Source organism: Balaenoptera musculus, chromosome 11 (genome assembly GCF_009873245.2).
Source record: "Balaenoptera musculus isolate JJ_BM4_2016_0621 chromosome 11, mBalMus1.pri.v3, whole genome shotgun sequence".
NCBI classification, from domain to species: Eukaryota; Metazoa; Chordata; class Mammalia; order Artiodactyla; family Balaenopteridae; genus Balaenoptera; species Balaenoptera musculus.
In genome coordinates, this window is record NC_045795.1 from 99,435,115 (window position 1) to 99,458,094 (window position 22,980).

General features: G+C 51.1%; 1 protein-coding gene across 1 annotated transcript; it reads right to left on the minus strand.

Moving 5' to 3' along the window:
• Window positions 1-402: 402 nt before the first annotated feature.
• Window positions 403-22,783, minus strand: EFCAB12 (EF-hand calcium binding domain 12). Its single transcript, XM_036870200.1, has 10 exons — window positions 22,667-22,783; window positions 20,864-21,227; window positions 15,463-15,911; window positions 12,651-12,836; window positions 10,689-10,845; window positions 8,166-8,362; window positions 7,307-7,520; window positions 4,127-4,286; window positions 2,398-2,454; window positions 403-1,718 (listed from the first exon to the last, which is right to left on the minus strand). The coding sequence occupies exons 1-10, from the start codon at window positions 22,781-22,783 to the stop codon at window positions 1,460-1,462; spliced, it is 2,160 nt and encodes a 719-aa protein (XP_036726095.1). The 3' UTR covers window positions 403-1,459.
• Window positions 22,784-22,980: the final 197 nt, after the last annotated feature.

Below are 22,980 nucleotides of genomic sequence, written 5' to 3' on the forward strand. Positions count from 1 at the left end.
ACGTAAAAATTTGGAATTTTGTTTTGAGCTTCTAAGACCTGGTGAGGAGCCATCCACTTCCGCCAGGAATTGAAGCCGCCCCTCCGGAGGATAATCCAGCTTTTAGATTACTGCCGCCCGCGTTTCTTCTTCCGAAGTGCTCCTCTTAGTGGCCAGGAGGGAACAAAACAGCGACATTTTAATAATTCTCTCATGTGAATTTATAAATAGCAATGAGACTGTAACAGCTCTCGTTCAGTGGGCCTCGCACATTTCCATGAGGTAGTTCTATTAGTTTCCCCATTTTACATATGTAGAGAGTGAAGTATGGAGATTTGACGCCAAAAAAAAAAAAAAAAAAAAAAAAATCCACACTTCTAACCATTAGGCTAGACTGCCTCGTTTAAAATTGTTCTTTATTTTAGCTTTTGTTTTTAAGATTATTGTGAAAATCAAATTTCAAGAGAGGAAAAAAAAAAAAAGTCCCTTGATTCCAGAGCCCGAACACAATAGGGATGTCATGTCATCAGTGATCTGTGGTAGAGTAGTTTCAGGGCCAGATGGAGACAGAAGCTGAAGTGGATGGTGTTGTTGACTTCGTGATGGGTGAGAAGGGAAGGGAGCGAGTGTTGACAGCTCCTTCGTGAGATTTTGACTGTTAAGGGGAGTTTGAGGAGACCCAGAGACGTGAAACGTGAAATGTGAAGGGAATGTCTTGTCCAAGATCACACAGCTGGCAAGCCGTAGGGTTGAGACTGCACCACACCTCACGAATCCTGCTTGCCCTGTGGGCTGTGGAAGGCAACTGGGATGCTGAGCACGGAGGCACTGTGCTAACAGCAGCCCACAGGGTGTGTGTTGTGAAGGAAAAGGTCTTGATGTGGGGTCAGGTGGGTGAATCAGGGGAAGGGCTCATGAACCAGTGTGCTTGCACTTGTGAAAGGCCCAAGAGTTTTGGAAGTAGTGATCCAAATGGCTCATTCTTTGGGGGATGAGGGACACATTTCAAGAGGAGGGCGCAGGGGTACCCACACTGCCTGCTGCTTCCTGGGGGTCCCTGAGATCCAGGATGAGAGGCTGGAGGTGCCATGCAGGCATCCCTGTCAAAACCCCAGGCAATGTGTGTTTTCTTCCCAGGCTCAGGACCCCAGCTTGCCAACATCCCTCTGGCCACAGCTCCTGAGCAGGAAGTCACATCAGCTGGATCACAGGTGACATGAGAAAAACCCCAACGTGGTTTATTTCAAAAGGACAGAGGTCAGGAGAGGGAAATGCTCAAAACCCACATCTTTCCCTGGACACACCCACCCTCTGAGACACTGCACGCTTTGAGTCTGGAGAGAGCTGGCCCGGGCCTTCCCACTGAAACGACTTCTCTTGTTTGGCTCTTTGATACCCTCCCTGTGTCTATGGCTCTGGGCTGCTAGCTACACTGGCCCCCAGCCCCAGGATGGCTAGGTTTGGTGACACTTGGGCCAGTCTAGTTGATGTGGTAGATCTTGGGGGCATCGTAATAGGAATAGGTCATGTAGTTCATGTCCTTAATGGGCCACCAGTGGTCGGGATGGTAGGTGGCTGAGTAGGCCTGGGACCGGTGTTGGACACAACTGAAGAGCGCCAGGCTCCGGTCCACGGTCACAGTGGGCAGGTAGAGCTGTAGCTTGTCCAGGAGGTGACCCGGCCAGAAGAAATTGGGATGGGTTAGCTGCGGACCACTGGGCCTCTTCGCCTTCAGCTTCCTGGAGAAGGAGAAGACACCGGGACGGTTGTCATGGAGACAGGTGGCGGATGGGGCTGCTTCCCAGCGGAGCCCGCCCGCTGTGAGCAGAGTGGAGGTGCAGCACTGTGCTAAGCACTCTAGTACTCAGTCCTCCCGACAGTGCTGTGCGGTGGGCTCCGTTGTCCCATCTGCCTCACCAGCGAGGACCCGGAGGCCTAAGGAGGCTGAGTTGTTTCCCCAAGGCCACACAAGCCAGCAAGTGGCAGGGCACAGGCTTGACTGCCAGTCTGCTGCCTCTAAACCCAAACTCTTAAGTGCACACCGCCTGCTCTGCAGAGGCATTTTAATGTGCTGTTCGGAATGCAGCCTCTGGAGCCAGCACAGCTGGGTCCGAATCCCTGCTCCACCACTTAATAGAGATGTGACTTTGAGCAAGATAGTCAAAATTCCCGTACCTCAGTTTCCTCTTTTGCAAAATGGGAATGCTAAGAGTAACTTCATAGGGTTGTTGAGAGGATTTACGTGAGTTAACATCTGGTGAGCAGGGTCTGCCTAGCACTCCTAAGTGTCATTTTATGCCCCTCAGCTCCTGGGCACTGAGTCCCAGATGCTGTGCTACCGTGTACCCTGCAACATGCGAGTCCTGGGCACCTTCCTCCTACCCGCCCCCCTCCCAGAGTTAGATGATCACTACAGACCTGGTGAATTCCTCAAACTTCTTAAAGCTGACTTTCTTGATTTTCTTCAGCATGTTCCTAGTGGAGAAGAGAGAGAGAGGTATCTTGTCAGGAGACAGGAAATCCAGGTCAGTGGGGCTTTGGGGAGTAGGTCAGTGTGACAGGGGGTCCACCTCTGAGTCCAGACCAGAGCTCTGAAAGGAGAACTTCTTCTACCTGGGTAGGGCCCTGACTCTGTCCCCCATGCTCCAGTGGAACACACAGTGCGCTGGGGTGTCTAGACCTCTGGGCCCCTATTGGTCAGGCAGACAGGATGACAGCCCTGGGCTCAAGGCCTGGCTGGCTGGGTGACTTGGGGCAAGTTACTCCCCCTGTGGAGCCTCGGGTTTCTCATTTCCCAGCACAGAGACCTCCCAGATGGTTATGAGACATGCTCAGCAATCTGAATCCTTTTGGGGCCCCTGACTCCCACTTGCCTTCCAGAGCTGAAACCAGCCTTGAGGACAAGGGTGGTGAAAGCTAACGCCCCAAACCTCAGGCCTGGCAGACATCACTAATTACCACGGCACACTTTCCCAGCAAGCCTGCATCTGGCTCCAGAATCTTTCACAATGCATTCAGAGAAGCCAATGAAACCAGTCCACCCCTGCCCCGGGGGACCTCTATCCTTTATAACTGTGGCCCACCTAAGCAGGACAAAAGTCACTTTCTCAGGTTCCCTAGGTTCATGGCTCAGGAACTGGTGGCAGCCACTCAGGGGCTGGAAGGCAGTCACTAGGGGATCAGAAAGGACTCTCGAGGCCACAACCTGCCCGGTTCGTGCTCAGCTCTTCCCAACCAGGGCTGTGGACAGCCCCACCTGCAGACCTAGCCCACTCCTGCACTGGAGAACGCCGTGACGGGGCAGGCTACAACAACAACAACAATCAGTGCTCGAGTGCTAACTGCGAAGAAGCTTACTTGCATTTCTCATTGGTCCTCACTGTGTGTGGTATAGCTGTTGTGCCCATTTTACAGATGAACATACTGAGGCTCAGTGAGTAAGGTAACTTGTCCATTTAACTGCTGGTGTGTTGGATTTCCACTCGGCTCTGCTGCATCCCACGCCCGCTGTTCTGGCCAGACTACCCTAGCAGGCAGCTGGCAGTGACCTACGGTGTGGTTCCATCTTGGGCCCCTCCCCCCCTCATGATATCTGGTCAGCTGCCCCCTACTCCCCCGCCCTGCAGGGATGCTGCCGTTCTCCAGTCTGCAGTCACCACTGATGCTGGTTCATAGCCTGCCCTGGGGTCACCTCCTGACAAAGGAGGGCATTTTCTTAGAGAGGACTTGGGATCTGAGGGTCAGGGGGAGGCCCCAGTGCAGAGTTCTGTTCTCCTCCTGGGGGGCTGCAAGCCCACCTCTTGCCAGAGAAGGGGCTGCCATCACTGTCCTCTGCAGGGGCTCTGACACCCAGCCCATAATTTGTGAAGGGGCCTCCCCCGTTTCTCTAAGAAGTCCCTCTTTTTAACCTTTTCCAGAGAGCGTGAGGTCACATAGGATGTGGTCAGGAGGGTGGCTGCGTGGGAACGAGGCAAGGCGGCTGCAGAGATATGTGCCCGGGGACACACGGCCAGTCCATGGTGATCAGTTGGGTTGGACATGCCAGGTTAGGACACAGACACTGGCACAACGTGACCCCCAGCCCCCCAGCAAAGGGGCAGCAGTGGGGCAGGAGCACAGGCACGGGAGGAGGGGGCCAACACTCAGCTTGTCAGGCTTCTGAGCCACAGGTTTGGAAACGCCCTGGGATCGGAGCAGGGCCAGGTTCGGACTGAAGATCTTCAGGTCTGAGTAGTAGCCTCCCGGTTGCCGGATTGGACGCACCTGGTCCTTCTGCAAAATGATCTTGTCCCCCGGGTACATCAGGGCTGTGAGCAGCAAGAGAAATACAGCCTGTCAGCCCAAGAGCCCTCCCCAGACCGAGCCTTTGGGGCAGAGCGGGGGGTTGTTTGTTTTAATAAATTCACATTTTTGTTTGAAAAGATTTCTCTTATATACATTTAAAAAATTTTTATTGTTAAATCACTGTAGATTCACAGCACGTTACAAACAGTAGTGCAGAGCGTCCCCCAGGCCCTCTCCCAGCCCCCCCTACGGTGGTGTGTGCATCACCGCAGCACGCTGTCGGGAAGCGCGGCTGGCGCAGTACCGCTCACAGGACCGCAGATGAGGGTGCCTGTTCACAGCTAGGGCAGCAGTGGCCCCGAGGCCTGGGGGCAGTTAGGACGGAGCGCTGCCCCACAGCCTACTCTGCAGGGGCGTCCTGGTCAGGAGTCCCAGGAGGAGGAAGGGAGGCCTCACCCAAGACTTCACTAGATTAACTTAGACCCAGTCGATGGCAGTTTTCTCCTCGTGCAGAACATAAGAAGCTCTGGGCTGGGGCTCCACCCTCCTGCAACTGCTGAGCAGGGCTTGTCCTAAGATGGTAACACACAAACATCTCGTGTTCTGGACACAGTGATGGAGGGTTATTCTCCAGGTTATTAATGCTGGTTATTGGGGCGGGGAGGGCAGGGATTGCGGAGCTGAGAAGGGAGGGGAGGGAAGGAGGAGACGGGCGATGTCAACATTTTTTAAAGGTTTAAATGATTTTTGAAAACTACATTAAAAATATATATACACACATGACTTTAAAAAATGATTTACATAAATAATTTTGTGTAAATAGTAAAGAAAGACTGTCCTTGTGAAAGGACAGTCACTAAAATATTATTGCTGGTCAACTCAGGCTGGGGGGATTTTTATTGTTATGTTTTCAAAAAATATAAGTGAGCATGGATTATCTATAAAATCAGGGGGAGAAAAATAATAAAGCTATATTCAGTGGGGACGGGAAATGCCTCGATGTTCTGGAGTTCCAGCCCATAAGCTTGAGACCTTGAACACAAGCTGTAGCCTTGAACACAGACCTGGAAATCCCCATGTTTGTGCTTCTTGGGCCACAGCAGATCACGCCTCTGTCATAAGGACAGCCAAGTGGCCAGGACAGTGGTCAGAGATGGACCAGCGTCTTTTCCGTCTAGACCAATCAGAAGCAAAAGGAAGCCCACCCACAGATGCTCCCGTGTGCCCATGCGTGGTGGGATCCTGCAGACAAGTGAAGCTCACCTGTGTGCGGACCCAGGAGCCAGCAAAAGCCAGTGGTGGAGAGAATCAGTAGAGGCTCGATCCTCTGGTGGGGACAGACCAAGGGGCACGTCCGGGGGAAAGACCTAGCCCACAGGAGCCTTCGGGTGCCTGGCAAGCACGCTGGTATTTTAGAAGACACAGCTGCAGCTCCACCGCTAGCCAAGACCAGGGGATGTAAATGATCCAGGAAGACAAGGCTCCCAGAGGGAGCAGGAAGGAACGATGATTTGGTGAAAAGTTGGTGTCCAGAGCTGTGGGGTCTCCTGCTGTCTCTGCCCTCCCAGCCCAGGCGGGCAGCAAGTGGCCGCCCAAGCGAGGGGTGTGCAGCATGTGCAGGAGACAATGACCATTTAGGCTGGTTGGCCTGTGTTCCTGAAGGCCCTTGGCCACTTCCCCTTGTATAGACCTGTTATGGGCTGACTTGTGTCCCCCCAAATTCATATACTAAAGCCCTAACTCCCAGAATCTCAGAATTTGTATTTGGAAATCGGGCCTTTCAAGAGGTGATTAAGCTAAAATGGGCCATTAGGATGGGCCTGAATCCAATCTGACTGGTGTCCTTAGAAGAGGAAATCTGGACACACAGAGAGACAGCAGGGGTGCATGTGTACATGGAAAAGACCATGTGAAGAGACAGACAGAGGGTGGCCATCTGCAGGCTAAGGAGAGAGACCTCAGAGGAAACCAACCCTGCTGGCACCTTGATCTTGGACTTCTAGCCTCCAGAACTGTGAGAAAATACATTTCTGTTGTTTAAGCCCCCAGTCTGTGGTATTTTGTTACGGCAGTTCTAGCAAACTAATACAAGACCCAAGGCCCTGTACATTTAGCACGTGTTTCCCTCCATCTGGGGGAAAAGATGGAAACAATCAATCGTGACTGTTAACTCTTGTTCTCAGGTAAGTCACACTACTCTCTGGGAGCCCCCTTTTCTGAGAAAACCACATGCCCAGTATGGCCACAGCTCCTTCCTGCAGAGTTCCTATGGGAAAACCTCTGCCCTCAAGTGCAGCTCACTCCGTGTTTTTAAAGCACAGACAGCGACCTGCCCATTAAATATATAAATTCATAAATTTGGGAAGCCGGCATTGCTACATGGTCACCAGGGGGTTATGGGGACACTCCCCTGTCCCATGTCTCAGAAGCACACACCCAGAGATGTGGAGGGTTCAGATCTGCTTGGATGTGTGAAAACACAATCCTTCCCCCACGCAGAGGGCAGAACCAGTAGGAAATCTCAGGGTGGAGACCTGTGGTCTGAGCAGAGAGCAAAGGGCCTCAGCAGAACCTGTCTCCTGGTGCCTTCTTCCCTCCGTGTGGCAGAAGCACCAAGAAACAGGCCTGGCCTAGACAAGTGGTTTGGAACACCCAATGCGTCATAGCAGTTACCACTTCCAGCCAGGCTCCCTCTCTGAAATCGGGATCCTTTCTTTGTGCCCAACCTCTGGCTCCCTCTCCCGGAACTCCTGTCCTGGCGCTTCCTGCTCTAGACTGGGGAACCCGGACCTCCAGGCCTGTGAAGCCTGCAGCCCTGCAGGGCTGTAAAATCCCATCTAACAGCGAACCAGGCGGAGCTGTTCCTCCCTCCACCACCAACCCCCTCCCCCCCGCCCGGCCCTGCAGTGTCCCCACCACAGGCCGCAGTGGCGTGCTTGGATGTGTGTCGGCTGGAGAAGGATAGACCTCAGGTGGACGCCATCTTCGCCCTGGCTGTGGGCCCCCTTGGCACCTTCCCGAGGACCAGCCCCGAGGCCCTTACCTCTCACGAGGACGTCCTCGGTCAGCGGGAGGCCGTAGGATTTGCAGAGCTTCCAGCACTGCAGGTAGACCAGAAAGGTGCGGGTGCGCGACCTGTTGATGACTGCCTCCATCTCCCCGTGGATGGTGGACGGGAGGCAGTGCTCATCGAAGTGCTTGTTCCCGCTGCGCACCAGGCGGCACTGCTCCGTGTACTGGATGGAGGGGATGGTGAGCTGTGGAGAGGGCAGAGGCTGGCACTCACTCCTCCTCACCTCCTGGCCCAAGGCAGACGTAGAGCCTCATCTACCTCTCCCCCCGGGCCCCCGTGAGGGGCGACGGCAAAGAATCCAGGTTCTGAAGTCTGGCTTGGGATAGTATTATATTAGTACTGTCTGCCTCCCTGACTAGACTCTCAGCTTCCTGGGGCCTGGGGCTGTTTTTTTCTAGGCAGCACCTAGAACAGTGCCTGACACATCACAGGCTCTCGATAAATATTTATTGGATGAAAATTAACTCATGTAATCAGTTATTCCCTTCCTTCACTCGTCACATTGTTTCTGGAGTGTCTACTCAGCGCCAGGCCCCAGGCCAGGTTCTTGGATTCCAGCTGTGATGAAGATGCAGCCCTGGTCTCAGGATGCGAAGTCATAACTAAAGAGTTGGAGGAAGGGAACTCGATACTTTCAGATGCATCATCTCATTTTATCTTCACAGAAACCTTGTGAGGTAAGTGCCATTCTTACGTACAGAAGAGGGAACAGGGAGGTAAGGAAGTCCCCTAAGAGCTCCCCCGGCCAGAAGGTGATGCAGGGGCAGTGGATTTGAACCCAGGCCTACCCAGTCTCCAAGCCCCATCCCTCCCCTGTTGGCGGGGGCACCTTGCTCTGCCGCTTCTTCTCGCGGTACCGCTTGCCCACATCCTCCATCTCCTCCAGGGTCATGGGCCGTGCCTCCATCTCGGTGTCGACCATGGGCACGGTCAGCAGGTCCATCTTGAGAGGCTCTGGGGCTAAATTCACCTGCTGCTTCTTGGATGGACTCTGTGGGGAACCACTGTCCTTGGCAGATCTGTAGTCTAGGAGCAGAGGGAAGAGACAGAGGAAGGAGGAACTGAGAGGGTGCCCAGCCATGGAATCCATCAAGCAGTTAACCAGTGTCAACAAGCAGGTGCCCACGTGTCCGGTCAGTGCCATCTGAGGTGCACCTTGAAGGTGTCCCTTCTTCCGTTTCTGCTGTGGCCACCTCCTCCGTCACCTGCACCATGGCCACAGCCCTCCTGCTGCCATTCTCATCCTCTAGCATCCTGTTTCCAGGCCTCCACTGTCCTGGGCAGAAATGAAATCCTGGCCCTGCCACCTTCTAGTTTTGAGACTGTGGACAGGCGTTCAGCCTCTCCAAGCTTCAGCTTCCTCCTTGCAAAGCATGAATAGTAGCCCTGACCTCCCGGGACTGGAAGGAGAAAATGACCTAATGCTGTGGGTAAATGAGGGTAAAGCTTCGCAGCCCACAGGGGGTGCCCCAAAGCCACCGCCTTCTCCCTTGTAAGCCAGGCGTCCAGACTCTTGATGCTGCTGCCCCTTTAAGCAAAGCAAGAGATACCCAAGTCCGCTTACCTTACCCACTGCTGCTCTCCAGGGAAAAGGAACTCAGTGAGGACACTGAGATAGCACTGGCCAAGCAGATACCTGCTCTTGGCTCTTAGGAAATAATAGGTCCCAAATACCTTTGCTGCAAACGTGTACCATGGTGCACTCTGATCATTCACCAATTGTTGCTGCGTAGTTGCAGCCAACTACGCGGATAACAATAAGCTTCGGTAATGCATAATGAAAAGGCAAAAGGAGTGTGGGTGGGAAAGCCCACCCAACTCGAGGAGACCTCAAGGATGCACCAGACACAAAGGGTACAGGATCTCATTACAGTGGGGGCACTCAGGTTCCCTGGGGTTCTGAGAGGGATGGAGACTGTGCCTGGGGTGACGGTGCCTCGGCCTGGAGGCTTGTTGAGACTGGAGGTCAGAAATCTCGCTACCGGACTTCCCTGGTGGCGCAGTGGTTAAGAATCCGCCTGCCAATGCAGGAGACAGGGGTTCGAGCCCTGGTCCGGGAAGATCCCATATGCCATGGAGCAACTAAGCCCGTGCGCCACAACTATTGAGCCTGCACTCTAGAGCCCGCGAGCCACAACTACTGAGCCTGCGTGCTGCAACTACTGAAGCCCGTGCGCCTAGAGCCCGTGCTCCACAAGCCCCCGCCTGCCGCAACTAGAGAAAAGCCTGCGCACAGCAACGAAGACCCAACGCAGCCAAAAAATTAATAAATTAATAAATAAATAAATTAAAAAAAAAAATCTCGCTACCCTGTGGAACTGAGGAGGGGATGCTCTAAGGGAGCCGCCTCTAAAAGAACCTACCCGTGAGGACGCTGAGCACCCAGCTCAGCGTAACCTTGAACTCCAGAGACCCCGCCCACATCTTCACCTCTGTAAGGAAACCCCTCTGCTGTCCTCCTAGGGCTTTTACATGACCTCAGGGAGGGCCAGGAGGTCCCCCCATGTCCACCCTCACAGACATGTCTGAAATTAAATTCCTGCCAACCTGGAGGGTGGGGACAAAGCAAGATTTGTTTCATTTAGAAGATGAGAGATGTGTTTATATTTGAGGAGGATTCTGGAATGGTGGGTAGTAGTCAAGGGAGGGCTTTAATTTTATCTATAGTTGTTCCAATTTTTTTTTTTTACAATAGTGGCACTAACAATAAAAAACCAAAAAACAAACAAACAAAAAACATGATGTACCCTGTGTTGTAAATTCATACGCAGAGCTACTGCTGTTTCATTTCTAATTTGCCTCTGTGCTTCGTCTGGATAGATGTGGCTTCACAAGCACACAGCTTGGCAAACGGAACTTGAGCTATGCACAACCTATACAACTGTTCACAGCAGCCCTACTAATATTCCTGATAGTAGAATACCAAAGTAGATTTTTCAGTAAACTCTAAACATGTACTAATTCTAGTTTCTGAATTCTAGTTAACTTTTTATCAATAATACGTAGATTAATAGTGGGAAGGCCTTGGACCCACATACAAATGGAAAGGCTTGCCGTTTGGGTCAGTTCTCAGCCTATCAGGTGGGCTTTGATGGGCTAAAACCACCCTTTGAGAATCCTCCTTTAAGAACAGGGTTGGGCCTCATTCATCTTTGAACGACCCCGTAGCTGGGCACTCAAGAGAATATCTACCCCGCGGTTGAGCTCTGGGCCTGGAAATACCAGAGGGAGGCTTGGCCCACCTACAGTAAGCCAGAGCTGGAGAACACACTCAAGTGAGCCAAGGCTGCCTCCATCACACTGGCTCCCAGGACACGGAAGTGGAGGCACGGGGGTGGAGGTGGATATGTACACTCTGTTGCAGTTGCCAGGGTGCTTTTCTGCTGAGCCAAAGACCACTGCTTGTAGGTGCTGGCCAGGTTATCCACGGTGATGCTGTCGTGCTTTCCCAGAGAGCTGAGATAGATCACGATGTCCTCCACCTCCTGGCTTTTCAGAGGGACTCCAACCTGAGGAGAGAAGAGAAGCTCCAAGGTGGGCGGGCAGGCTCCAAACGTCCTGCCAGGACGGCCAAGGCCTTGCCAGCCTGGCCTCACCTCCCCGTCTAGTTTCATCCTCAGCCACTCCCAGCTCACACCCAAGGTCTCTGCCCAGGAGCTCAGAGCCCTTCCCCGGGGCCCTGAACACACCCTACACGTTCTCACCCTCTGCCTTTACTCAGACATTTCCCACTTCCTGCCTGAAAAACTCCTATCCTTCCTTCAAAACCCAGTCCAGACATATCGTCATCTTTGCAGAGTCTGTTACTTCTTCCTCTGGCCTCCCTCCCCACTCCATTCCAATCTCAGTGACAGCCTTCCTGTGCTGGACTGGAAGAAGGGCTTCACGTCTGTCGTCCTTGTCCATGAGGGACACATAAGCTGCCCTGAGCTGAAGTAAAATAGAATCAGAAATCGGATACACATTACTCCTTTAAGGATGGTGAGCAACTTCAGAGAAGTAAAATGCTTGCCAGCAATACCGAATATTCAAGAAGAAAAGTTTTAAAGGAAATACAACTTTGTCAGCTTCTTTAGACTGTAGATATTATGCACTGAGCTTTACTTAAAGAAGATCAGAACTCATCTGGTGCTAAAGGATTTAATGTTTTATCTTTTGGGTTACATTGATTAACAACCATTTATTTTTTGTTGTTTTAAATGCTTTGAAATTTTGTTTAGATAATTACATGTCATAAAATGATAGTGTGAAAACTGGTGATGATTTAAGATCATAAAAGATGTAGCATTCCCCTTCCTAAAGTTTTTGTAAAAGGTATCTTGTATTCAAAATATATAAAAGCTTCATTCACCCAGACCAGGAGTCAGCAAACTTTTTCTTGAAAGGGCCGGATAATAAATATTTTAGGCTCTGGGAGCCACGTGATCTCTGTCATCACTACTCAACTCTGCCCTCCTAGCATGAAAGCAGCCATGACGATATGTAGAATAATGAGTGTAGCTGTGTTCCAATAAAACTTTATTTACAGGAAAAAAGCCTTTATTTACAAAAACAAGAGACTGGCTGGATTTGACTCCTGGGCCATAGTTAGCAAACCTCTGCTAGACCAATAGAACTTTCTACAATGATGGGAATGATCTATGTCTGAGGGATCCAGTGGAGGAACCACTCACCACATGTGACTACTGAGCACTCCAACTGTAGCTGCTGTGACTGAGGAACTGGATTTTTATTTCTTTACAACTAATTTGAATTTTTGAATAACCTGTGAAAGTGTGGTCCGTGGACCTGTACCATAGGCATCGCTGGGAGCTTGTTAGAATGCAGCATCTTGGGGGGACTTCCCTGGCGGTCCAGTGGTTAGGACTCCGCGCTTCCACTGCGTTTTAACAAGAAGCTGCATTTTAACAAGACAGAAGCTGAGACAGAAGCTGCGTTTTAACAAGACCCCAGGTGAGTCATACGCCAATGATGGTTCCAGAAGTTCTAGAAGGTACTAGAGGCAGGACTGAAGGCCCAGCTCTCTCTGTGCTCAGTTCTGGGGTGATTCCCCAAGCAGCTGGCTGGTTATGGGGCTGGCTCCGCAGACCTCCCACTCAGGTAGGGCCTTTCAAGGTCAGACCAGTGCAGGGTGGCCTTAGGGGTCTGATGGGGCCTCAGGTTAAGCCACATATTCCAGTCCGGCTTTATAAGTAATATGGCTGACAGTTGGAGCAGGATCTGGGGAGGGGGCAGTGGAGGGGGGAGGGGGGTGCATGGGTGCCCTCCACCCCCCCCCCCTCAGGCCAGCCTCGGGGGCGGGGGAGGCGCTTACCGCCTTCAGAGCCGTGATGAACTCCTCCCTGGAGATCCTCTGGTTCTTGCCCTGCTCCACCTTGTGAAATATCTCCTGGATCTTGATCTTGTGGCTGCACAGGTAAGAGTACAAGGCCGACAGGGCAGAGGGTTCGGGCAGTTGTAGCTGGGGCACTTGCCGGTGGAGGGGTCGCAGGCTTTTCTTCTGAAAAAGGCAAGAGAGTGGGGTAGAGGGGAGAGTGTGGGGGAGACAGGCCGATGGAGCTTCATCCCCAGAGTTAGAAATGGGAGAGAGTCTGAGCCACCCTGACCAGACAGCAAGGTGGAGGGCAAGGAGTGCTGGATTCCGGCAGGTGCGTCCTGCCACGGGACGCCTGGGAGATTTTGCTTCTCTGGGCCTCCAATTTCCCATGAGAAGCAAGAGGCTTGGACAATATGAGAACTAAAATTTCATTCTTAACCACATCTCTCCTGTCAGACCAGTCAGTATTATAATCACACTGGGCTCTCGGTGCAAATACATGCCCCTGGCCGGAGCTTCCTGGGCCCCCACTGCCCACACTTCCCAGCCTCTGCCCCTGCTGGGCCTCCTGCCTGGAATACCTCTCCTTTCTCTTCCTGTCCAAATCCTACTCCTACTCCATTTCCAGGTGAACGGGAATACAGTTAGCCCTCCGGGTCCATGGGCTCCACATCCACGGATTTAACCAACCACAGATGGAAAATATTCCAAAAAAAAATTCCAGAAAGTTCCAAAAAGCAAAACTTGAATTTGTCATGGCTGTTGGCTGTCAACTATTTACATAAAATTTACATTGTATTTATAACTATTTACATGGCATCTACATTATATTAGATATTCTAAGTAATCTAGATATGATTTATCCTCCTTATACGGGAGGATGCTTGTGGGTTATATACAAATACTCTGCCCTTTTATATAAGGGACTTGAGCATCTTCAGATGATGGTATCTGTGGGGTCCCCCCCCCCACAGATGCCGAGGGAGACTGTACTTAGGAATAATGTTCCTTTACTTTGGTGCAGCACTTGACAGTTTACAAAGGGCCTTGCCGTTCCCTAGCTTATAGCTCCTCAGTGTCCTAGAGTCTATTCATGGCCTGTGGCAAACTGTAGAGTCCTTAATCTGCTGTGTCCACCTCTGCCACTAGCATGGAACACCTTGAGAGCAAGACCATGTCTTATTTAGCTACATACCCCACCTCCTATCCTTGTACTCAACAAAGCCCCCAGCCCTCTGCAGGTAGGCAGTAATGGTTTGCTGAATGAAGAAAACAATGCTGTGAATTCGGTGTTAGGTATTAGTTTCCCTTTTTTTACAAATGAAGAAACAGGCTGAGAGGTGAAGTGACTTGCCTGGGCTCACACAGCAGGTAAGCAGTGGAGCTGGGTTTCTAACCCAAGTCCTGTGCTTATACCTAGATGCTGTGCTGCTGGCAGGAAAGCGTGTGTTGGACCCATGAAAGTTGGCTTTTGACTATGATTACACCAGGGACTGACGCTGAAGTTTGGGGGCCAACCCAAGTGACATCCGTAAGTCTGCAATAATAATAAAAATGACAAACATTTATTGAGTGCTCACGATATGCTCAGCACTGTCTCAGGCACCATATATAAATTAGTCCGTTTAGATGTAACAGAAGCCCTAGGAAGCAGGCACAATGGTTATCCCCACTGAACAGCTGAGGAAACTAAGGCCCAGATCATACAGCTAGGAAGGAGCAGAGCTGGGTTTAAACCCAAGTTACCTTACCTCTTATGCCAGCTTTACCTGAACTGGCAGAAATTTCAAGTGTCTGTATTGTAAGGAAATGTCCCATACAGTGTCTGTATTGCAAAGAGGTGGAAGATGCGGGCTTTGGTTGCTGACTGCCATTTACTATCCCTATGGGCTTGGACAATGTATGGCCTCACTGAGCTTCTATTTTCATATTTATAAAAGGGACTTATATGTATAATATATATAAATATATACACAAATTTATAAAAAATTTTCTTCCAACCTCCCAACTGTGATCCTCAGAATAGCCCTGTGAGCACCTGCTGCCACATATAGGCCCTCAACAAATGAATGAACCAATGAATGAACAATGAGTATTTAAAATGCCACACAGATGAATGCCAGGGATGATTCCTCCCTGGATGGTTTTAAGATATAGTCACAAATTCTTCAACCCTCCTCCCTTCTAAGGTGGAGCTCAACCCCCTTCCCCTAGAATGTGGGCAGTATTTAGTGACTTGCTCCTGACAAACAGACCGCGGTAGAAGTGATGGTGTGAAACTTCTGAAACTGAGACCTCCTGAGACGAGGTCATAAAAGGCATTGCAGCCTCCTCCTTGCTCTCTTGGACCGTTCACTCTGGGGGAAGCCGGCTGCCATGTGGTTAGGACACTCGAGCAGCCCTGGGAGAGGTCCATGTGGCCAGAAACTGAGGCCTCCTGCCATCAGCCAGCTTGGAAGCGGGTCATCCTGCCCAGTCAAGCCTTCAGATGTCTGTGGCCCAGGCCAGCATCTTGAGATGAGAGCTTGAGCCAGTGCCATCCAGCTAAGCTCCTCCCAGGTTCCTCATTCTCAGAAACAGTGACATAATGAACATCTGTTGCTTTAAGTCACCTTGGGGGTATTTGTTATGCAGCAATAGATAACAAATACACCTTTTCAGGACTTCTGTTTGCTCCCCTGGGACTGGGAGGGGGATGGTGGGTGGGGGTGGGGGTAAAAGATCCCCATCCTGCCTACTTCAAGGGAGTGAAATGACAGCATGCCCCTAACACCCGAAGTGTCTGCATCTGGCAAATGGGGCTGCTCACCTTGGTGTCTCTGGTAGTGGCCAGCTGGCCCATCAGCCGGGCCTCGTGCTCCTTGTGGCTCTCATGTAGGACCTTGGCCTCCAAAGGCGTGAGTCTGGACTTGTTCTGCAGCCACTTCTCTATGTTGCCAAATGACTCCAGGTCCTGCCGAAACTTCAGCCTCTGGGTCAGCCAGGCCCTTGGGTCCTTTGGCTGTTCTTGGATGTCCCCAACTTCCAGGGCTTTGGAGCTGGGGGTGGGCTCGGGGGGAGCCTGGGGTTGGGGGGTGGGATTGATGGGCATCAGAGCCTCCTTTCGAGGCAAGATGATGATCCTCCGGGGGCTCTGAGGCAGGTGGAAGTCCTCCTGCTTGAACTGCTTGAAGCAGTGGGCGATGACCGCTTCAGGGTTGAACATGGGCTCCTTGCTGGCGTTTTCATCGTCAACCAAGGACTTAGACTGGTAGAACCCTGGAAGAGGGTTAAAAGGTGAGTTCCTTTCAGGAAGAGGACCAAAGGAGTCAGGAAGGAGAAATGCTTCAGCACCAGGCTGGGCATCAGGGCCCCTGGGTTCCAGGCCTGGCGTTATTGTTGCCTCGCTGTGATGATGAGAATAATTACATCTAACGTGACTGGGCGCTCCCAACAGCAGGCACTATGCTAAGAGATTTATATGCTTCCTCATGAACCTTCTTAGATTCCAATCTTACTCCACCCCACTCCCGCCGCCCCCAGTACTCCTTGGCAATCAGAATGATCTTTTTAAAATGCCATTCTGATCTGGTCTGATCATCTGAGGCAGCCTAGTGCCGTAAAGCGCAGAGGCTTTGCAGCCAGAACGCTCTGGCCTGAGTTCCGGCCCTGCTGCTTACTTGGGGGCATGACCACTTATCCTTGCAGGGTCTCAATTTTCTCATCTGTAAAATGGGGATAATGATGGTACCTACCTTATTGAGTGGTGGAGATGTTTAGAATCAGTTCAGTTTGTTCACAATAAGTGCACTGTTATTATTTTTTTATATACTTACCCTCCCCCCATTTTGAAATACTTCCATGACTTTTCATAGTCCTCAAAATAAAGTCCCATGACTCTCCTCCGCTAACCTTTCCTGCGTCATCACTTGCCTGTCTTTCCTTACCCTGTCCAGACGTCTTGGCGTTCTCTCTGTTCCCTGAATGATCCAAGCCCCATCCTGCCTAAGGGTTCCGCACACGCTGTTCCCTCTGCCAGGAATGCTCCCTCCCCCATCCATCCCCTCCTCGCTCCTCCTCATTCTCCGCGTGTCAGAACAAATGTTCCCTCTCCAGCTTCAGGCTATGTTACATCCTCATGTTATCTCTGTACTTTTCCTTCATACCACTTATCATAAGTATGTAAATCAAGGGTTGCAAACTGGCAGCCCTCATACTGAATGAGGCTTAGGGTCCTGTTTTGCTTGACATACTTGTTTGCTTAAACTTTTCCAGTTTGCACTGTGTTAGGCTGGGGCATGCGCTCTGCAGCTTGCCATAGGCCTCACCATTCCCTATCGTCTCACACGCAGCTCATTTCATTCAGTAAGGGCTTGGTTCAGGCAGACAGTTGCATTTGAAACCCTTGGTGCAATTACTTGGTTTATTTTTTTCCAATACACTGTGAACCGAGATCTCATCTCTCTTGTTCCCTGCTGGGGTCCCAGCACCTCCACAGTGCCAACATATAGTGGGAGCTCAGTAGATATTTGGTGAGTGAGTGAATGACAAGTGGACAGACCTAACAGGTTGGCATCATGATTTACACCCATTTTTACAGATAAGGACACCAAGGCCCAGAGAGGCCCAAGGTCACACAGTTGATTAGTAGCAGAGCTGGGACATGACTTCGGTTTGTCTAGCCCCAGAGCTCAACTCTTAGCCATTGCTTGATATTACCGCAGGCTGTCACCTAATCCTGCTGAGTCTCAATTCTTTTGTGCCTAAAATTATATAAACTCTCGTCTAGCAACCTCCCGAAGCTATTATGAAGATCAAATGAATAACAGGTGTGGGAATGTTCTAAAATTCAGAAGGGATACAGCATTATTATTAAAAATATTGTCGGGGCTTCCCTGGTGGCGCAGTGGTTGAGAATCTGCCTGCCAATGCAGGGGACACGGGTTCGAGCCCTGGTCTGGGAAGATCCCACATACCGCAGAGCAACTGGGCCCGTGAGCCACAATTGCTGAGCCTGCGCATCTGGAGCCTGTGCTCCGCAACAAGAGAGGCCCGCGCACCGCGATGAAGAGTGGCCCCCACTTGCCGCAACTAGAGAAAGCCCTCGCACAGAAACGAAGACCAACACAGACATAAATAAATAAATAATAAATACATTTTAAAAAAATTTAGAAAAAAAAAATATTGTTACCATCATTTTCCTTCTAAAACCAAAACTCTCCTGCTTAAAACCCTTCTATTGCTCCCAGCTGCCTCTAGAATGAAGTTCAATCTCCTTAACTTAGCCGCACCTGTCCCACCCACCCCTGCCAACCCCTCTAATTTCTCCAGCTCCTTCTCTCATTCCTTCTGCCTCACCTTGTACTTGTACCCAAACTAAGCTGACTGTGGTTCCATAGTTCCCCCCTCCTGCCCACCCCCCCAAACCGTGCTCTTTCCTGTCTTTGAAACACGCTTCTGTCTCTCCCCTGTTCACTTGATTATTCCCTACTTAGCCTTTGAGGCTCAGCTCAGGCATTACTGTCCCCTGAAGCATCCCAGCCTCTCCCTCGTGCCCCTCTTGGTCCCCATAGCCCCTACGCTTAGCCCCCTCATAGCATTTACCATATTTTTCTGGATGAAGATACTTTTCTTTCCCAACAGCCTGTGAGTTTCCCAATGGCAAGAACTGTGTCTTACTTCCTGTGCATCCCCGGTACCCAGCCTGGCACAAAGTGAACAGTCAATACATTTGTTAAGTCCCTTTACAATGCCCGTGTATTCCTTTCATAGTCAGAAAATAATTAAAGTATGTATACATCAATGTGGACAGAAGTAAGTACTTCTCAACAACCCATTTATCATTTCTTTGAGGACAAGATGTTCGGTACGACTGAAAATTTAGTCATTCATCAAACCAGCATTTACTGAAAGTTACCCAGTGCTTGGTACTGGCTGGGTGCCCAACAGGCAGTATGCTGGCACAGAACAAGGTGGGGTAACCAGAGGGGTTACAAGGTGGTTTCAGTCAGGGGAGAGACGCTGACCGAGGGATCTGGGAGGTCATCATGCAGGAGGGGACATTGAGTGTGCTTTCAGAATGAGTTGGGTTTCAAGGGATAGAGGGGCCAGCATGGGGATCGATCAGGGTGGGGTTTAGGGACTTGAGGGTTACTAAACAGTTTCACAAATTGGAAGCACATTGTGTGCGAAGGACGAGGTTAATGGAAAATACAGTTGGAGTGATCTCCAGCGCCAGGTTCAGGGGTTTACACTGTACTCTGCAGCCCATGGGAACACATTCAAAATATGCCCCTCACTGGTCTCGCCCCTTCCACTTGAGCCCCCCCTAGACCCCGAATCCATGATCTGCCTTTAGCCAGAGGCATCCCTTCCCCCTCGGAAACCCTGCAATGGCTTCACTGAAATGGCTTCTCCTGCTCTTAGAATAAACGACCCTCTTTCACAGTGGCCTGCAAAGCTACCTTGCTGGGGCTCGGCTCCGTTTCCTCCCTAACCTCCCCCCACTCTCCTCCCCTTCGAGAGCGAAGGCTGCAGGCCCACCATGCCATGGAGCTTGCATTCTAGTGGTCTTTGGGGTCCTCTGTCCATTGATAGGAAAGTGAGGCGGGCTCTTAGAATAAAAGAGGTCACCATGTGGTTGTGGGTAGAGCCTGTGTGAAAATGTTCCCCAGGGATTAATGAGGCCAGCTCTCAGCGGCCAACTAGTCCCATTGCCTGCCCAGGCCAGGGAACTCTTTCTACAATGCCCCTGCGGACTTCGCCTGTTTGTATACCTCCAGTGACAGGGTGTTCTCTACTTAACATTGTGAGGGCCTAATTCCAACTGCTAGAAAAGACTTCTTTATATTGACCCAGAATTTGTTTCCCTGGAATTTCTACGACCCTTGGTCCTAGTCCTCCCCCACTGATGCCCCAGAAAACACATTTGTTCCCTCTTTTCGGGGACAGCCCTTCAGGTGTCTGGAGACAACTCAATACTTCCTTGAAATTCTCTTTTTCTCTTGGCTCTTGATACAAATCTCTCCCTAAGTTCCATCCTACCTCTCCGGCCACTTGTTCTTGGCCTCTCTTTTCCTCCCCACTCCTAAAATGTGGAGCCTCCAGGCTTACACTTGGGCACTCTTTTTTCTTCCCCCCCCCCAAACACTCTCCTCCACTCTCATTTCTGTGGCCCTCCATATGCAGAGGACACCCATACCAATATTTATGACTTGGAATTAGCTCCAACTTTCTACATACAGTTGCTCCTAAAGCATCTCAACTTGTACGGCCTACGAGGATCTCCAACTCAACCAAGTCTGAACTCTTTCCAAGTTCCCCATCCAATCAGCGCCCTCTAGCCTGGCACCTTTCCCTCACCTCCCAGTATCTTTGGCCTGGGAATTTGGGACAGTCCCAGATCGCCCCACTCCCAACATTGTGAGTTTGCCAATTCAGACTCTGCATTTGCTGACGCTCCCAATCCAATCCTGTCATTCTCAGTGGCTTCCCCATCTCCTGGCTCACAAGATCTCTCCTGATCTTGTCCCTTCTGACCCCTCTTGCCTCTCATCTCCAGCAACACTCAAACTACCAGCAGTTTTCTGAAGACCCCATGTCTCTGGGCCTCTGTGCATGCTGTTCCCTTGGTCTGGAATACCTTTCCTCCCCCTTTTGGCTTGGATAACTCCTTGTATCCTTAATTTAAGCTCCAGTGTAAAGAGCTCTCCAGGACCTTGGAACCATTCCTCCCCATCCTCTGCATTTAGCAGACCTCTTACTCCTGGGTGTCACCCCTGGACCCAGTATTCATCCCTTCTTCTTCTGTAAGTATCCATTTATCTGTCTTTCACCTCTGAAGTTGCAGTGCTTGTCAAAGACAGCAAGCTATCACCAAAAGTTTGAAGACTGATGGTCTTCTCCATGCCTCTTCTCCCATACTGAACACACTAATGTCTAGCGAAGAAGTAGGGCCAGCCAGAGGGCCTGGACACCTTTCCCGGGCCCATGGGTTGGGCCGCTGGTTCCAAGCCAAAGCAACTCGGCCTGCTCCTCCAGACCGGGCAAGGAAATCTGAGAAACATGCACTACCTGCCCCCGACTCCCTGGCAACCCTGCACCCAGAGAGAGGACGACACAATGAGATATCCGTCCCTGTCCTAGCCCTCACCCCACTTGCACCCGTCCACCCGGGGGTTGAGGGCTTCCTGGAGCTGGCGATGATTCCCGGGAGCTTAGGGTGAACTTACGGAGCAGAGACCGGAACACAGCCTCGTACGCTTCAGAAGAATAGTCCGTGGTCGCGACGCCGGGAGCGGGTGCTGAAGAGAGCGTGTGAATGTGCGTGTGTGTGTGTGTGTCTGTGTGTGCTTGCTTGCGCGGGGGTATGGGGTACCAGAAAAACAGTAATACCAAGTTTGCAAGAGACCCGTGACTGGCAGAGCTTGGCGCAACTGCTGCCAAGACTACGGACGCCCCGCGCTGATTGGCTGGGTGCCGCCACGTGGCCGGAGGCCCGCGGGGAGAGGATCCGCCCGAGTAGGAGACCCCGACAGTCTCGCTCCCTTGGAGGGTCCTGGGAGCGGCCGCAAGGAAACGGTGCAGAGCATCCGGCTCCGCAAAAGGGAGGATTTCTTAGGTTGGCCCAGTGGCCCTTGAATCTGGAGTAATAAATCCCAGGTTTTCCTGTAAACCGTAGGGTCTCCAGCAGGTCTCCACCATGTTTAGGGCTGTGTTCTCACCCAAAGAACAGGCGCTCCCTCCTCCAGAGGGAACCCGAGAGAGTCGTGGCCAAATAGAGGCAGTGTTTTTGGTATGCTTTGTCCCTGAAAGACAGGGTGCCATGGTTTGGAATTATAGAACCTGAGAACTGGAGTATTAATAATATTTGAAATGTCCATTGACTGATGAATGGATAGACAAAAGGTGATCTATCCAAACGACGTAATATTATTTAGTCATAAAAAGGAATGAGGTATTGACACATGCTGCTGAGACAGGCTGGGACCTGGGACCCTTTGCTGCAGTGCTTACACCTGGACAAGTGTCTCCTCGAGTAAGAAACTACATAAGGGATGAAAAATAACTGCACATATGTGCAGTTGTGGCCAATTATGAACAACATGATACAAAAAGACCAAAACCCAGCTGCCACTTCTGAGGTGTGGGGAGCAAAAGCAGGGTACTGCGCATGATCTCTGCACACAGCACCACGAGGGGGGTGGGCAGACCACCTAAGCCACCCCTCCAGCCCAACCCATGGGTCAGCCTCTACCCTTGCCCCATTTAAGGGACCTGCTCACCCCCCTCCACCCAAGAAGCGAGCAAGGGAACTTGTTATTTGTTTTCACTCCCTCCTGCCGCAGCACTAGTCCCAATAAAGCCTTGCCTGAATTTCTCATCTGGCCTCTTATCAATTTCTGTTGATTAGAGTCTAAGAACCTGGGTCGGTAATACTGCAACATGTACGGACCTTCAAAATATGCCCAGTGAAAGAAGCCAGACACAAAAGGCCACAGATTATATGATTCCATTTGTAAGAAATGCCCAGAACTGGCAAATCTATAGACATAGAAAGCAGACGAGTGGTTGCCAGAGGCTGGGGGAGGGAGGGATCGTTGGGTTTGACTGCTAACAGGTAACAGGTTTCTTGTTGGGGTGATGGAAATATCCTGGAGCTAGTGATGATGGTTGCACAACACTGTGAATGTGCTAAAAACCATTGAATTGTACACTTTAAAAAATGGTTAAATCAATTTTATGTTATGTGGATTTTGTCTCAAATAAAGAAGTTAGAAAAGACCCAAACACTTGAGTGCTTACTCTACATAAGGTACCATCCTTACTGAAATGCGTTCTTTTTGTGACCCTCTCAACAACCTGAGGTCGTCACTCAGACCATCCCTATGGGCCTCATGAATGTAGCACTTTTGTAAGCCAGGCTCCATTTAAGCAATTTCATACATTAACTTAATAATCATAATTGCGTGAGGTAGGCACCACTGATCCGTTCAACAGATGAGGAAACAGGTACAGAAGCCAGGCAAGCTCACCTGCAGGAAAGGGGAAAAGCCCGGCCTGGCTGCTGCAGAGCTCCCCTGCTGCACCCGCGGGCCCACAGTCTTGATGGAGATGCCGGGCCGGGACTGGACAGCAGGTCCCACCGCCATGCCACACCTGATGCCCCAAGCTTGCTGCCTGCCCTACCCTCTGACCCCAGGTACGCCCAGGGTTGCAGGGGCCCCTCTGGACTCTTCGCTGCAGGGTTGGGCACCCTGTCCCCACACCTTACCCCTTTTGTTCCCTTTCATTATTGTGTGTCCCTTTCTCTCTCCCGTGAGGGTCTCTACAGAGCCTTTTCATCTTT